The sequence below is a fragment of the Musa acuminata genome, unplaced genomic scaffold (genome assembly GCF_036884655.1).
Source record: "Musa acuminata AAA Group cultivar baxijiao unplaced genomic scaffold, Cavendish_Baxijiao_AAA HiC_scaffold_1048, whole genome shotgun sequence".
Taxonomy (NCBI): Eukaryota; Viridiplantae; Streptophyta; class Magnoliopsida; order Zingiberales; family Musaceae; genus Musa; species Musa acuminata.
The window spans coordinates 33,540-49,388 of record NW_027021262.1 but is presented as its reverse complement, the minus strand read 5'-3'; the positions used below and the strand labels follow the sequence as shown (position 1 = coordinate 49,388).

The window sequence follows — 15,849 nt, the reverse complement described above, 5'->3', positions numbered from 1 at the left end:
AAAGTTTTTTCGCATTACAGATAACATGATTACAGATTTTATGCTAATAGTTAGCTTCAAGTCAATACAGAGAATATACGAACCAGCATTTGAGTAAAGTATTTGTATGAAACCACATAACGCCAACACTCGACTTGGGTATTTCATCAAGTCCTACACAAATTGGAGGATCAAAATCTTATTCCTACGCAAATTTAAAGTCGAAACTTATATTGATTTTGGACGTTGTGTTAAGGATATATCGATGATGATCGCAACAAGCCGAGCCATGGCTTTCCGTCGGCGCATGGTTTTATCCATGCATCCATTTGGTCGGCGGCGTGTGGTGGTGCCATGAAGCCAAGGTCACGGTCAAGTAACCTTGCTTGGGGAAAATAGAGAGAAGGATGTTGGAAGAAATAAACAGAAAAAAAAAAAAGGAAGAAGAAGAGGAACCCGTGAGAGGAAGAGACGAAGAAACGTAAGAAGAAAAAGTATGTGAACAGTAAAAGCAGAGTAGAGATAAAAGAAGAGGAGGAAAGAAAAAAAGAAGGGAGGCCTGAGAGGAAAGAAAAAGGAAGAAGACAGAAAGAGGAAATTAATAGGGATAGGTAGAGAAAGAGAAAGAGAGAAGGAAGTTAGAGAAAACAAAGGGTCTATGGTGACGGAAGTGAACAGTAAAGAGAAAGGGAAGAGAAAGAATATACTTATATACAAAAAGATTGATCATCTTAGCAAGCCAAGCCAAGGCTTGCGTTGGTGGTCAAGAGGAGATGAGATTATGATGTTGCAACCTTGCAGCGTAGGTGGCGTGCGGTAAAGTGCCAACCATGGCATGAGGAAGATGGGGTCAGCAGATTGAGCCAAAAACACAAAAACAAGGTTGCTGTCACTCAGCCACAGATTGAGGGCGACGAAGGGAAGGAGAAATAAAAGAAAAAAAGAAAAGTGAAAGAGGAAGAAGAACAAGAAAGAGTGATTATAAATAAATAAATAAATAAATAAATAAAAGAAGAAAGACCAGAGTCGAAATATAATGGAAAAAATAAATTAAAATATGCATCCATGATATATTAGATTTTATATGTGATTTTAATTTATATTTCTTATATGCTTTAGAAAAAGATAAAGAATTTTTTGTATCATGATGTCAGTCTTAATAGTGCAAGATTAAGTATTCCAATGATTCTGTCTCACTTATTTTCGAAATAATGATACATGTGTTAGCCACTTTTGTGGTTTTGATTGATTTATGAAATATTTTATTATTCAAAAAGCATTGAATGATGATGATGATGATGATGATGATGATGATGATGATGACCGATGCCATAATCTATCTTAAAAAAAATACATCTATCAGTTTGGAACCCATTTCTCGTCGCTCCTTATGGCCGTTCAAATAATAATCGCTTTCAACACTTGACGCTTTGATTATGGAGGAGAGTTGCTCTGTCATTCGCAGGAACCCTTCCACGTATGATTAGTTTGCCAGCTGACGCGGTGGCAGTTAAAAGTTTTGGCTTCTATGCACAGGATATAACCCGCAACAGCGGAGAGCGACAGCATACCACTATGCGGATCCGCTGCATTCCTTGATGTATAACACTCCCTGTGGCAGCACGATGATTGCTGAACATCATTGGGTCCCTGCTTTTTATGCCCACATGGCGTGTCGACGGGGTCCACCCTTTCTGCGATGGAGAGCGTCTTCTAGTTGAAAAGAAGATGAATCCTGTCGGATAGAGACAGTCGACTGACGATCTGCTTACCTGGCTGGAGTTAATACGTCACACGCGAAGGAGGCGACAGGTAATTAGTCAAACGCCGAAGCAACCGACCCCCTCCTTCTCTGTCCTCTCGCAGGTTCGTCTTCCATTCTCCATCCAAAGTCTATCAGAGTCGGTAGAGACTTTCCTCGACTCAATCGGAACCTTCGTTATCCTGGAACGGAAACCATGGCGACGATCGGTAGCAATAGCATCAACGCCAAGCTCGTGAGTCGACTCTCCTATTTCCCCTTAATCTATATCGTTTTCTCCGATCGAAAAGCCGGATCTTTTTCCAACCCTAGGTCTTGTTGGGCGACATGGGCGCCGGGAAGTCCAGCCTCGTTCTTCGTTTCGTCAAGGGCCAGTTCCTCGAATTCCAGGTCCTCGTTGCTCCGAATTTGCCCTTTTTGCTTTTATTGTTTCCTCTTCTTCGAAGTTGATTTGGTTTTTTGAACGATTCGGGGTTGAAAGTTAGGCCGTTGTTATTGGACCGATTTCAGGAGTCCACGATCGGGGCGGCCTTTTTCTCGCAGACACTGGCGGTGAGCGACGCCACAGTGAAGCTTGAGATTTGGGACACGGCCGGGCAGGAGAGGTACCACAGCCTGGCGCCGATGTATTACAGAGGAGCAGCTGCTGCGATTATTGTGTATGATATCTCCAGAATGGTGTGTGCCGTCTTAATCCCAGTTTCATCCAGTGGCAAACTTTTATCTCATTGTGTCAGGGGACTTGGATGGTTAAAAATCTTATTTCATCCTTTACTTTCTGTTTCCTTCCTGGTTTTCTTGACTTCAATTTCTCTCTTTTGAGTTTAGGAATCATTTGAGAAGGCTAAGAAATGGGTGCAAGAGCTTCAAAAACAAGGTCATTTAGAGCTGGAACAGGTTGAGCTTTGCTAGTTGATTGACTGATGATGTTCATGCTAATGTGGATACTGTACTGTAGGTTCTCCCAATCTGGTGACTGCTCTTGCGGGAAATAAATGTGACTTGGATGATAAAAGAGAGGTCCCAACTGAGGCAAGTTTGTTGCCGAGCTTAACAATTTCTTATTAAGTTGCATATGTGGACCTTATTGCGAGGATCCCTCCCTTCTTTGAATGTTGCTTGGCGGCTATCGACGGACCATTTATGATTTATATGTTGCATTGTTTGCTGAAACTATAATTTTATGTTTAAAGTAGTTGTGATTAAACAGTGTGCTTACTCCATTGCCTGACAAATAGACCTTTTGCACTTAGGCTTTTAAAGAAATCTGTGCCACCAAAGTTATAGCAGTTCTTTTTTCTACTCTCAAGCTTCACTTAGTTTACTTGTCAATTTTCTTTAACTTCTGTATCATTCTTATGGTGATTTTCAGATTGTTAAGATTAACAGGGTTGCTTGTTTTCAGTGAATAGAAAGAGATTGAATTCAAAGCTGTCATTTTATTTTAATTTTAACTGGGATCAAAATAGAGTACTTATTGGACTTGTATGTTATAACCAGAACAAGCTGTGATATATATACCAACTATTTGAGATTAGCTAGATTGACAGTTTCCCTCATTTGTTGACCAATAGCAACTACCCCTAATTGTTTAAAAATGCAAACATTTATTGTTTGTTGTTTTCTAGAAAAGATGTTTCATGTTAGCACTTTAGCCAGAACTGCAAGACGTGTCACATGTCCAAAGGTGCATTGCCCCAACCCGACCATCCCTGACCCTATGGTTATGGACCATGCCATCCAATTAGAATAGAGCAGATCTTCCATAAAAATTCTAGACATCCATCTCAGCATTGTGATTAAAAGAGCCTGCTTTTAATCAAGAAGCCAGTGTGATTTGTTGATTATGCACAGTAGCACATATGGGAAAAAAAAAAAAACTGAATCAATCCATTGGCAACATTAGTGAGGCTGCATCTTAATTTAGATATAGTTTAGATTATGTGTAGCAGATGCAGGAGCTAAGATTTCAGATTCATTGCGTCTCCTAATAGTTTTCTTCCTGTCTTTGATTCACTTGCACCAAAAGTCCTCTATGTGAAGTAGAAAATGATAATATTAAGGGATTTTGCAAGTGTTCTGAACTTTGAGGTGGATGCTACCACCTGCTGTTCCAACTAAAGGCCTTTTCCAGAAAACTTCACTCAATGTAACATTGCAAACTTTAAGAGATTATACCATGCAGACACTTAACTGATTCCATCAGTATAATATATGGAATAAGCAAACCATTGTGACATGCCACCCGCCTTTTCCTGTGAAATGGGCAGTATTATTATTAGCATGCTCTTCAGTAGCTGAAGTTTTCTACTATTCATATCTGTTGATTAGATTCTGGTATTCAACCATTTGCAGAGATAACATCCTCTTAATTGATGCTTTCTTATCTTACATGAACTTTAATTTGTACGTGGCTGTCCATTCTTTATTTTTTTCATGGGCTTGTAGTTTGGTGATGAATGTTTTTCTTTTAAAATATATATTTTTGCAAAAGAAATGCAAAACAGTCTTTTAGTCTTTTTATTGCAGGAAGCACGGACATATGCCGAAGAGAATGGACTTTTATTCATGGAAACCTCTGCTAAAACTGCCATAAATGTGAATGACATATTCTATGAAATAGGTATGATCCTTTATATTTGTTCATGTTAACTCATAGAAAGACAAGCTTAGTAGCTCTAATTTATGGAGTAGTTGCCATGTTCTGAGGTGGGAATACAAATCTGATGCTTATATATGATATGTTCTCATATTCAAATTTCATTTACATAATAAATATCCTTGTATTTAGATCATTGCTTAATCTGATTAGATATTGATTCCTATTCTGGAAATGCATTTTCTTAACTATATAACCTACAGTTGTTCTGAAGTGTGTAACAGTTGCACACATCAGATCAATGCAGGATGGCCTGCTTCTATAAATTTTCTATATGATTGTGTTCTGCATATATGATGATTAATATCAATGATTGTTTCATATTTCATTCAATATAATGATTTGATCATTTTCACCTTTCCTGACTTATTTGTTGGTAAAGTTTCTGATAAAGCAAGATCATTGAATTTTCAACAAAAAGGTTATAGTCTCCAGTGCTTGAAGTCTTATAAGCAAAATCGGTTTGATGTCAGGGCTAGTACCTATAAATCCTTTGCTAAAATATCTTGAAATAATGTTCCTGATGAACATGACATAAAGAACTGCCCACTGAATTCTGGTCAGATGAAAGATCTGCCATCAGATTGAGTTTTTACTTTTTTTTTCCCGGTTGATAATATCTTTATGAACTATTTTATGTTGTGTTTTCACCGATGAAGGTAGCACCTTTCTTTTGTAGCATTTTCTTGAAACTCACATGTTGTTTGTCCGCGAGACCGTCTTAGCAAATTACTATGGTCATGTACCTTCTTTTATATGGTCATTATCGATTAGATAGGTTGGTGATACAGTTGTCTGGTCTGTATTCAGTTTAAGAATGCTTTTGAAGTTTCCAACTCCCTGTAGTAAAAATAAGATGGTGACTTTTTTATGCAACAGCAAGAAGATTACCACGGGCTCAACCTGCTCAGCAGCCAGCAGGGATGGTTCTTGCAGATAGGCCAACTCAAAGATCACAGACATCAGCCTGCTGCTCTTAGGTGAGCGGACAAGTTTATATGATTTTGTTATTGTGATTTAAGACGTGGTCTCCCTTACAAAGGCGAGGAAAAGCTGACAGTTTTGGATAGGTCTGCTACATTATTCAGTGATCTTTCAAAAACAATACTCTAGAGTAACTACAACCCGAAAAAATAAAATGCATTTTGCTATATGTTTCATAGTCCAAATGCCCAAATATAACACCAGTGGCATTTTATCAGGTTCAACTGCTGTCTGTGATTAGAATATGAAAAGGTGCTAGTTTCAACCACATGAATTCACGGTCAATTGATTGTAATCACAATTGCAGGATCAAGTCCAACAGAGGAAACTAATCCAAGAGAATTCGGTCTCTGAAGATGCAACGAGAGATGGAAGTTGTGAACCAGTGGAGATAGATAAAAGGTACAAGTGCTCTGTTTCATCTTCCCCCCTCCTATTCGACCTCCTGTTTCTGGACCCTGTAAATTTGCCTTGTGTTCTTTCCATCAAACTCATGTTAAACATGATACTTGGTGTAATTAGAATTCTATGAAGAATATTAATAAATCTGTACTGGAACCTATTGGCTTCTCGTATCCACATGCGGATCAACAACCCACCACTCATTACATGATCAATGATCCATATGGTATCAGGTTGAATTGACTAGAGCGAAACTATATTTTTCTCTGTAGTTGGCCTTTATAGTATTAGGATTTTTGGATTTTTAAGTCATATTTGGATTCTCACAAAGTTGGACTTCAACAAAATCCATTGAGCCGATCGAATGTCACATCCCCGCACCACAAGATCCTTTGATGAGTTGCTTGGAACCCTCAACGATCAATTTTGCCACCGAACTACTCTAATCCTCCATGTTAGGCACGAGGCTTGTCTAGTTTGCAGTAGACGACTCCTCCATCTTCTTTCTTCGACCCTATTCCCTTGGCCCAAGTCACCTCCCTCGCCACCAACCCGTCTAGCACCTCAGTATGATCCTTCCCTTTCACTTCGACGTTTTGCACCAAGAAGCTTCTACAAGCCTAGAGAAGCCTATGCAATTCCCTGAGGAGATCCTCTTGCCCCTTGGAGGCGAACGATAAGGCCACATTTTAGATTGAGGAGATTGTTATTGTTGTCATCGTGGTTGTCATTTGTTCAAAGAGGTGGTGGAGATGCGGGGAGAGAGAGAGAAGAAATAGTACAAATGGTTTTGATGACGACCTCGTCACGGGTGAGGGGCTGCTAGAGGAGGCTATCATCATGAGAATGGTCAAATTTATCACCCTAGCGAAGATATACGAGGGAGAAGTCTCCAACGCTAAGCTCAAGGCTACTGTGATAATCGATAAGACGAAGGATAGCATTGGGGATGCGAAGAAGGAGGGTCTCCTTAATAAGAGACGACATGTTGAATTTTTGACTTTCGTATCATCCTCATATAGAGTTTTAATTTGGATAAAACTCAATGAGGACAAAGATCTTCTTGTATTAATCATTTTGTCCTTAACTTTGACATCAATTTCGCACATGATGTGTAAAGTTAAAGAAATAAATGGTGTGATTAAAAATAAAATAAATTATAATAATTTTAAAACTGTGAAGATCCAAATGTAAGTTTTAAAAATCTAAAAATGGATACTATAAGGGACGGAAAAATATATAATTAACTTGGGAAATCAGGACATTAAAGAAATATCTTATGTATCTCTTGTCTCAGATAGACAACAAGGATGTGTAGTCAATTATTTCCACCCTTGTGAGATCCGTTGAAACGACACTTTTCACCTCGATTTCTCGTGTTCACGACGCACTTAAGCGAATTGGGCAGCTCAGTGTTTGGTGGGTAAAAGAATGGCCACTCATGCTTTGTCGGTAACCTGAAAGGGCGGCCCTGATAACAACGGGGACGTTATCACTGACAAAAGAAAGAAAGAAGACAACATAAAACTGCTGACATGTATCAGAGGAATGCTTTGGTAAGCAGCTTTTTTGGTGAGAAGAAGCATCTCTAAATGCTTTGATGACGAGGCAAGCACCGATTTCAAAGTGCTGTCTTTATAGGCAAAATCGTATTGTTCATTAGATTTCCGATTCTGAAGAATATTCCTTTGCACCTAGAAAAGATTCTAAATATACTAGAATCTTGTCATCAGTGTATTCCAAATATATGATGTTCTCTAGGAACTGAGATGTCTGTTTTCTTCCGTACAACTTTTCTCATGGGTTGTTTTACACCGGAGAAGTTTCCTTGGGATTACAGTACGAACAGATGAGTTGTGAGTTCATCCTTTACCATTTCTTTCTGACGACAGATTCTGATGTTTACCAGACCAGCCTCTTGGTCGAGGTTGTGGAAGATGGTGGCTTTGTATCAGCAACAGACGACATCTATTTCAGCTCCTTCGACAAGCTTTGTGCAATGCAACGTCAAGAGCCACTTCGAGGGGAAAAGGTGGCGAGTGTAGTTCGAACGACCTGAAAGAAACGTATGGGACGGAGAAAAGACAGCATAAGGTGGCGATAACTATGCCTTCTGTCCGTTGCTTCATGACGCAGCTCTTTCGAGGGCCTTTTAAAAGGCGTCTTGTCAGCAGCATCATCATCATCCATGGACGAGTTCGAAGAACTGGTAGTCCAGTCCGGTGAGCGTGAACCGGAAGCCCGTTCGGCTCCGAGGTTGGAGCTCACCGTGGAGGAGGCCATCGAAGAGCACGTGGGGTCGCTGGGCTTCGCTCAACTGGTGCACGTCTTCCTCGTCTCCCTCGCATGGATGTTCGACGCACAGAACACACTGATCACCATATTCAGCGACGCCCAACCTGCTTGGAGATGCACACCTTCTTCTTCTTCTTCGTGCTCTTCGTCGAGCTCCTCGGACGGTATGTGCGGCCTCGATCGTTGTGCCTGGGAGTGGGTCGGAGGGAACAAAACCTCTATCATAGCAGAATGGGGCCTCGTGTGCGATCGAAGGTTCAGAGCTGGGATTCCTGCATCCTTCTTCTTCCTCGGTTCACTCTTTGGTATGCCTTGTTATCAGATTACTATGGCCAAGCAATGCATAAACGCTAGATCAGGCAGGGGATCAGCTTCCTATGAACGGAGCACATAAGACTCGTTAAGCTTCATCCCTTGTGTTCAATCTATTGTTGCTGCAAGAACCATTTTTGAGAGAGAATAACACTGTAGGACTAGTCCTCTATGTTATTTACAGATAAAAGTAACAATGTTATAGCCTTTTATTGTCTATTATAATGGCTTTTGTGTAAAGGGAACAACCTCCTTTATTGATTTTTGTCACTGTTCATCAAGATCGAGCAATAGATCTCTACATCTTTTAGTGACAGCCACTCGTATGAAGATTCAGAATCGGTATAACAATAATGCATGTTAATCTTTGATGTGTATTTGAGGCTTGGAACCATGAAACATGTCCTTCTTGACATGGACTCTTGCTTGTGGCTTTGTAGGATCAGCAGTTCATGGCCGACTCGCTGACTCCTACCTCGGCCGCAAGAAGACGGTCTTCCTTTCGTGCCTCTTGACCTCCATCACTGCCTTCCTCACCTCCCTCGCCCCAAACATCTGGGTGTACGCGCTCCTGCGCTTCTCTAATGGCTTTGCTCGCTCCGGGATCGGTATCTGTTGCCTCGTCCTCGCCACCGAGACCGTGGGAAGGAAGTGGAGGGGTCAAGTCGGCCAGTACGGCTTCTTCTTCTTCACCATCGGCTTCCTATCGCTTCCGCTCATCGCTTACCCGGCGAGGACCTCATGGAGGACCATTTACAAGGTCATCTCCCTTCTACCCCTCGTTTACTCCATCTTAATTATCCCCTTCGTCTCAGAGTCTCCAAGATGGCTCGCGGTCAAAGGAAGAACCGGAGAAGCGCTCGATGTCTTGACCAAGTTTGCCAAACTCAATGGGAATAAGCTACCTGGGAACTTAGCGATCTCCAATCCCATTGACACTAACGCCGGTAGCGCCACCAAACCTGAGAGTTTATGGTCATCAAGATGGGCAACACGAAGGATAGCCACGATCATGGTCACCGGCTTCGCCGTCGGGTTCGTCTACTACGGTTTTCAGCTCAACGTCGAAAATCTCAACTTCAATCTCTACTTCACCGTCGGCGTGAACGCGTTGATGGAGATCCCGGCGGTCTTTATAGGTAGCGTGTTCCTGAGCTTCGCGAACCGCCGCACCCTCTTCTCGTCCTCGGCGTTCGTGGCCGGCGTGTCGTGCATCCTCTGCATTCTGTTCACCAAGAAGCCGACGACGAGAGGAGGCAACTTCGCGCAGCTGAGCGCGGAGTCTGTTGGATTCATGGCCGCCTCGACGGTCTTCGACGTTTTGTACGTCTACTGCGTCGAGCTGTTCCCTGCCAACGTGAGAAACTTGGCCGTCTCCAAGCTTCGGCAGTCGCTGATGTTGGGTGCAGCGATAGCACCTCATCTGGTGTCTTTGGGGCGATTGAGCCCATGGATTTCCTTCCTCATATTCGGTGGACTCTCCATTTTCGGTGGGCTAATGACGATTTGGCTTCCGGAGACGAGGAATGCTCCAGTATGCGAGACCTTGGAGCAGCAGGAGAAACAGGAGAAGCTGAGCTCTGTACCTATCACAGAGATGGAGTTGTTGGATAGTAGCAACTGAGGGTGTCCAGAGCGATGTTTACGGTCCTGTTGTGATGATGGGGAGAAGGAGAAAACAGAGCTATGAACAAGCAGTCGTCCGCTGGCTGCACGAAGATAGATTGATTTTAATAGGACAATCAGTAACATAGTTAATCTTCGGCAAACTTTCGTGATTCCAATCCTCGAAAGGTAAACCCGGAAACTGCACCCAAACCGGGGAAGAGTGAATTGTTTCCTGCAAAGGTTGGGAATCAGGATGCCAAGGAATTATATGGATAGCTTCACCACCGATAGTCCAAGGGCCCTCTGTAAGAGCTAGTAAAGCATCCTCCTCGGATGGAAAACGAAAAAGAAAATGATTCATCTCCATATCTATAACAAGAGGAGGAGAAGAGGTTTTCCAAAACTTCACCGTGAAAGCTTTAACCAACTCAATAGGTGGCGATCGGCGTAAGAACCGACCAACAAAGGTAAATTGGCATGGTTTGCGCCATTCAATAGGTCTCACCTTGTCAAAACACACGAAATCTTCCAAAATCGAGAATCCAAAAGGAAAGAACTAGGAACATGTTGGTCCAGCCGGCTTGGACTAATTGATTTGCGCATTGTGTTCAAATCTAACCATGGCGACACTGAGAAAAGGAACAACAGGGAGAAAAAGTTCAAATTTTTAGGTTTTTGTTAGGTGTTGTTAAATTTTTATCTGATCCAAATTTTATATGAAAAATTCTTGCAATAAGTTATACAATCTTTAACAGTATTGATATGTAGTTTATTTTCTCTAAGGCACATTTCTGCTATATTCATTAGTAAGATTTAAATTTTTTATTTGATGAAATCCATTTATGGTGATGATGATATATTATTGTTGAGTCAAGAAATATATCCTTGATGTTATTATGATCATCTGATTATTCCATAGAAGATTTATTGTAAATGTGTTATCATTATCAGTGATAGTGGAAGTTTGAAATGGACTATGGTCCCATGATTTTTTCTGCATTGGGTTTTTCATGTAAAAAATTTGGTATCTCACTTTATGATTGATTCATTGTTCTATTATTTATGCTTCTCTGATTAATATTTACACTTGATAACAAGTTGGTATTTTGATGAGGAACCTATTTTGAATATAAAGAAGAAAAAAAATTATTTTACTATAATAGTTTTTCCCCTACAAAACAAAAGTCGAACAATCAGAAGTCATATGACGAGAAAGAACCTTAGCCCAAGTTAGAGAAGGGTTACCTCCCGAGAGAGGAGCAATAACATCAAAAGCGTGTTCACTAGGAATGATCGAAATCCTTATGGAGATAGGAATCTAGACCTTTGCATTAATGCTATATGTTGAAGTAGGCATAAAGACAATCCTAATATATTCGGATAGAATTGATTCATAGGTAGTTTCTATATAGTTCTCATGTTTTAAATAGTTATAGACATATTTTATCTAAGTGACCTATAATTTATTTCTTGATATCGGAGGATGTTGAGTAAGCATTGATGTCTACTATGGAGTCCACCCTGCACTATATAGCAGAGCACTTACCTATTAGGTTGGATAAAAAATAATCACTTGTGTCTCACTAGTAGAATGTTCAACAAGTAGTTATGCTTCAGTGACAAAACATTTAGCCTATGTTATTACTGAAGATACTTGTCTTTTTCCTATATTATTTTTTATTTTGATCAGGCTAGTGGCAAAGATTGCAAGTAATTACGATATTCTATAATTTTAGGTGAGGACCTTTTAATGGCTCAAGAGGACTTCTCCTAAATTTTTGCTATCATTCATATTTTTTTTAGAAATATCAAGAGGCTCAAGTGGTTTGTGATAGTTAACTGGTCATATCTTGCAATCCAAAGGATTAAGGAAATGATTAAATACATCTAAGAAAGTGTCTCTCTAATAATATTTATCTATTTCCATCTCCACATTCTTTCATAAATAATTTAAACAAGATATTGCATGATAGTAAGGAATACCAATTAAGTCTCATTCCTTACCATTGCAAGTATGATAAGTAATATTAATTGTTCTTTTATATTCCCTCATCCTAGTAACTTCAAACTTATCATCTCCGTTCCAAGCAGGTATTCAATTGATGAAATGTCTTATTCTCCTCAAGAATATTGTTGATGTTGGGATAAAATAACTCATTAAGTCTGATCAATGAATCTCATTATATATGGATTATCTCGATTATCTTGATTCAAATCATCTCAAGTATCGTGATGATTAGCTTATGGCAAGTTTTCCAATATGACTGAATTGAAGCTTTCAAATATTATAAATCAAAAATAAAATGTGCATTCTATTTAATTAAAATGGTACCTCTAAAGTAACGCGTGGTGATCTAAACGTATCGTGAATCTGCACAAGAAAGAAAGAAGCTAGACCCACCTTCTCTTCTTTTTCTATATTTCATAGGACCGTTATGAGCAATGGATTAAAGACAAAGAGGAGATAAGAGAAGATTTATAATTTCTCAATAATGTTACATATCTACGTATTGGTGTTGAGTCCTTGAGATGTCATATCTTTTTATAGATGAGAGCATAGGGTTTAGGATAAATAATTAGGAGAGTCCCTCCCATTAATGTCATATCCTAAGGAATCTTACTATAATTAGAGTTTTTTTTTATTGATCGATAACCATAATCCAAATCCAATCATATATATAATACATCTTACCTAATTAAATAGGACCATATAATCTAACACTTATTTCAATCTCTCGATCATGATATCCCTTTCACCACATTAGTCCTCGAGGATAATATTTTAGAAGAGAGCCTATAATGAGGATGGGCGATAAAGATCTCATTATAGATAGATTCAATAGCCTTGTAAAGTTTAATATAATATATATTTAAGAGTTTTATCTAGTTAATATTGAGTTTTGGATAGTTTGATTAGGATAGGATATAGAGTTTTAATAAATCAAACAAATATGAATATGATAAGATAAGATAATCTTATCTTAGTTTAAAATGTAATATTAGGCATGTGATATCCGGCTATTGTAGAGGTTTATAATACTAAAGAACCCAAGTCGATGATAAATAAGTCTAGGGTTTGAGTTCAAGATCTTCTTGAGAAGATCAGTATAGGTTTTTTTAAAAAAATAAAAATTCATCTTATTTTTCAAATTTTAGATCTTAGACTAATAGTATTCTATTATAATCATGTTAAAAAAGATTGTTCGTCCTCCCTTAATCCATATGGTATCAGTCATAATGGTCTGATATGTATTTTTAAGATCTCTTTGATAAAGTCGAGTTGGTATAAACTATTTTCAGTTGATGAAATTAATATTTGGTGCAAATCAGTGAAGAGACTTGGATCATTCTTGAGATATTATTTTAGTAATCATATATATATATATATATATATATATATATATATATATATATATATATATATACCTTTTCAAAATATATGAAAAAACATTGTATATGCACTATCATGATAACCAACCAAGTCATCATACTTTCATATAAAACTAGAAAAATTCAAATATACACTCCAGTAATTTCAAATTGAAGGGAAACTCATGAAGTTTCATCAACTTTTAGAAGAGCATCAGTGATGTTTTGACTATTGAAGGGGAACATTTGACCCCCAATGAAATTTTACCCCCCATCTTGAATAGTCAAAGGTATAAACTAAATAAACATTGAGCAATCTGTCTGTCAGCCTAATACAATCCGAGTTCACAAAATAATCCAGTTTCCTATTAACTTCATACAGGTCAATTTTTCAGAAAATGCCCCATAAGCTTCCAATTTCCCATCTTGGGCTTCTCTAATTGAGTGCCCATATGGAAATAAGTAAAGGCTTCCTCTGTCGGCAGCACCATTACAGTCTTCCGTAGACATGTAAGACGCAGCAGCCAACCTTGTTTTCAGACCAATAGGTCTCCTACCATCTTGACAAAGTCATCTTCATCCACCTCGTATTCATTATCTTCGCCTTCAGCTGCCTCCTCATAATTAACCACTTCATCTGCACCATCAAGTAATTCCTTAGCGATCCTACCCTCTTCTTCCTCTTCATCAACCGTCGTACCCTTGGATGCTTCAGGGACATTCCCACCATCCTCGGCAGGATCCCAAGCATGATCATCTGCATCTCCTTGATTATCTCCTTCCCCATTGCTTGAGATCGCACTCTTCTCAGGTGCAGCCTCTCTTTTCCTCTGGAGAATGACACTCAATGGCAGTGGGCCTTCGAAAGAGAGGGAGGATCCATATTCCTGATGATCTGCAGTTTCGCTGGAACTTAATCTTTTCTCGTCGTAGGAGGTCTGAGAAGCTTTTGCACCTCTAAGCTCAGCAAGACTCTTTGGGCCTGGAAAATCTGAAGGGTAAGCAACATCTTTTCCCGCTGTCCGTCCACCAGATGTCCTCTTTGCACCGGAGCTTGAATCCGCATCCAACCTTGCGCAGCTTTCCTGATCGTTCATCAGCATGGCTGGCGATAATCTTCTTCTTTTCCTTTCTCTGTCTGTGTCTATCGCAGACGGCCAGCCAGTAGGTCGATCTGGTGAAGATTTGGTAGGCAGAGATATTATACTTTTGGATCTTCCCCTTCCGAGAGACTGGCGATCCCACTGTGAATGCTGAGCATGAGAACTATCATCATGAACATATCGATGACTGCCACGATCATCAGGATCGCTAACCCGTCCCGAATCTTTTGGTCTTCTTACTCTCGGTAACTGATGGCGGAGATCACAAGGATCCAACTCATCATTGCTCTCCTCCCTCGGCTTGCTTTTCGTCCGCATTGATGGTCCCTCCAAAAGCTTCTCATCCCGTCCGTGCAAGCCCCTGTGCTGATCTGTCTCCGATCTTGGAACTGGTTCATCATCTAACTCATCATAGCTCTCCTCCCTCAATTTTCCTTTCTCGAGCATTGATATGTCCAAAGTCCACTCGGAGGAGGTCTTTTGCTGTTCCCGCCCGTGTAAGCTCCCGGACATTTCAGACTCCCTGTTCTCAGTGTGCTGATCTTTCTCCCGTTGATGATCTGACTGGGGGTCATTACATTGATCTAGAAAATCCAAAGTCCTTCCACGTTGAAGCCATGCCGCAGCACACTCGTCTACATCTCGGAAGAAATCAGAATCCTCTATACGATCATGAGAAGACTCACCCTTAAGCTCTTTATCCTTCTTAAAATACTCAAGGGCCTCCTCCATGGACTGAAACCGATACTGGCCAGCTTTGACAGCACTTACACTAGGAGTGCTTTGCTGGTCCTTGTGAAGGTCTAATGGAGTACCAACTCCATGTCTGAAAGGACATTCATCACCTTTTAAGCATTTCCCCTTCATGAAAAAATAGCAGGGAGTAGTATTCCTGTTAATATTATTAGGAGGTGGACGATCTGCAACTTGAACTGCTGTTGACGATGATGGTTCAGCAGGCACTGCCATGGCCCTGGGATTTCCAAACAGCGATTCAAGTGGCTACAAAAACACTCAAAAATAATAATATTAGGTCTCCAACTAAACATCCGTCAATAAACTAGAATTATATCAGATCACAACAAGCTGCAAGCCAAAGGTTATGATTATGTTAGTTCAAATACTTGAATGAAAACATTGGCATACCATTCAGCGAGACATTCACATGATTATTGCCACCATAAGATAATATAAGGAAAAAGTAATTTCCATCATCGGCCTATAGAAAGAATGACTGAAGTGCTCAAAATTTCTAATGCGATCAAACAAGAAGCTGTGATGACGCATGCAATTACGTGGACTGCTAAACGTGCATTCAGTAATTAACAAGCGACTCACTCGATGACGGAAAGTACACCTTGGATTCAAGCAGTTTC

The 15,849-nt window shown here is 39.9% G+C and overlaps 3 protein-coding genes across 5 annotated transcripts in view; 2 read left to right on the top strand and 1 right to left on the bottom strand.

The window, feature by feature from the left end:
• Nucleotides 1-1,803: 1,803 nt before the first annotated feature.
• Nucleotides 1,804-5,963, top strand: LOC135665769 (ras-related protein Rab5-like). 3 transcript variants are annotated; one of them, XM_065177407.1, is made up of 8 exons: nucleotides 1,804-1,976; nucleotides 2,054-2,131; nucleotides 2,252-2,419; nucleotides 2,570-2,618; nucleotides 2,700-2,773; nucleotides 4,271-4,364; nucleotides 5,280-5,380; nucleotides 5,692-5,963. In XM_065177407.1, the coding sequence occupies exons 1-7, from the start codon at nucleotides 1,938-1,940 to the stop codon at nucleotides 5,378-5,380; spliced, it is 603 nt and encodes a 200-aa protein (XP_065033479.1). In that variant the 5' UTR covers nucleotides 1,804-1,937; the 3' UTR covers nucleotides 5,692-5,963. The 3 variants fall into 3 exon arrangements, with proteins under 3 accessions (XP_065033479.1, XP_065033481.1, XP_065033480.1); XM_065177409.1 differs by having other exon boundaries at nucleotides 2,700-2,777; nucleotides 4,275-4,364; nucleotides 5,692-5,831; XM_065177408.1 differs by having other exon boundaries at nucleotides 5,603-5,724.
• Nucleotides 5,964-7,852: 1,889 nt separating this feature from the next.
• Nucleotides 7,853-10,127, top strand: LOC135665771 (organic cation/carnitine transporter 1-like). Its single transcript, XM_065177410.1, has 2 exons — nucleotides 7,853-8,386; nucleotides 8,834-10,127. Exons 1-2 carry the CDS (start codon nucleotides 7,975-7,977, stop codon nucleotides 10,015-10,017), a joined length of 1,596 nt encoding a protein of 531 aa, XP_065033482.1. The 5' UTR covers nucleotides 7,853-7,974; the 3' UTR covers nucleotides 10,018-10,127.
• A 3,649-nt stretch (nucleotides 10,128-13,776) lies between these two features.
• LOC103995098 (zinc finger CCCH domain-containing protein 32-like) overlaps nucleotides 13,777-15,849 on the bottom strand; it is a 4,065-nt gene continuing 1,992 nt past the window's right edge. The window contains exons 2-3 of the mRNA XM_065177412.1: nucleotides 15,653-15,849; nucleotides 13,777-15,475 (exon numbers count right to left, since the gene is read on the bottom strand). The exon at nucleotides 15,653-15,849 is cut by the window's right edge and continues 73 nt beyond it. Of these exons, the coding sequence (XP_065033484.1) occupies nucleotides 13,907-15,475; nucleotides 15,653-15,849 (1,766 nt within the window). The 3' untranslated portion in view covers nucleotides 13,777-13,906. The remainder of the gene's footprint in view (nucleotides 15,476-15,652) is intronic.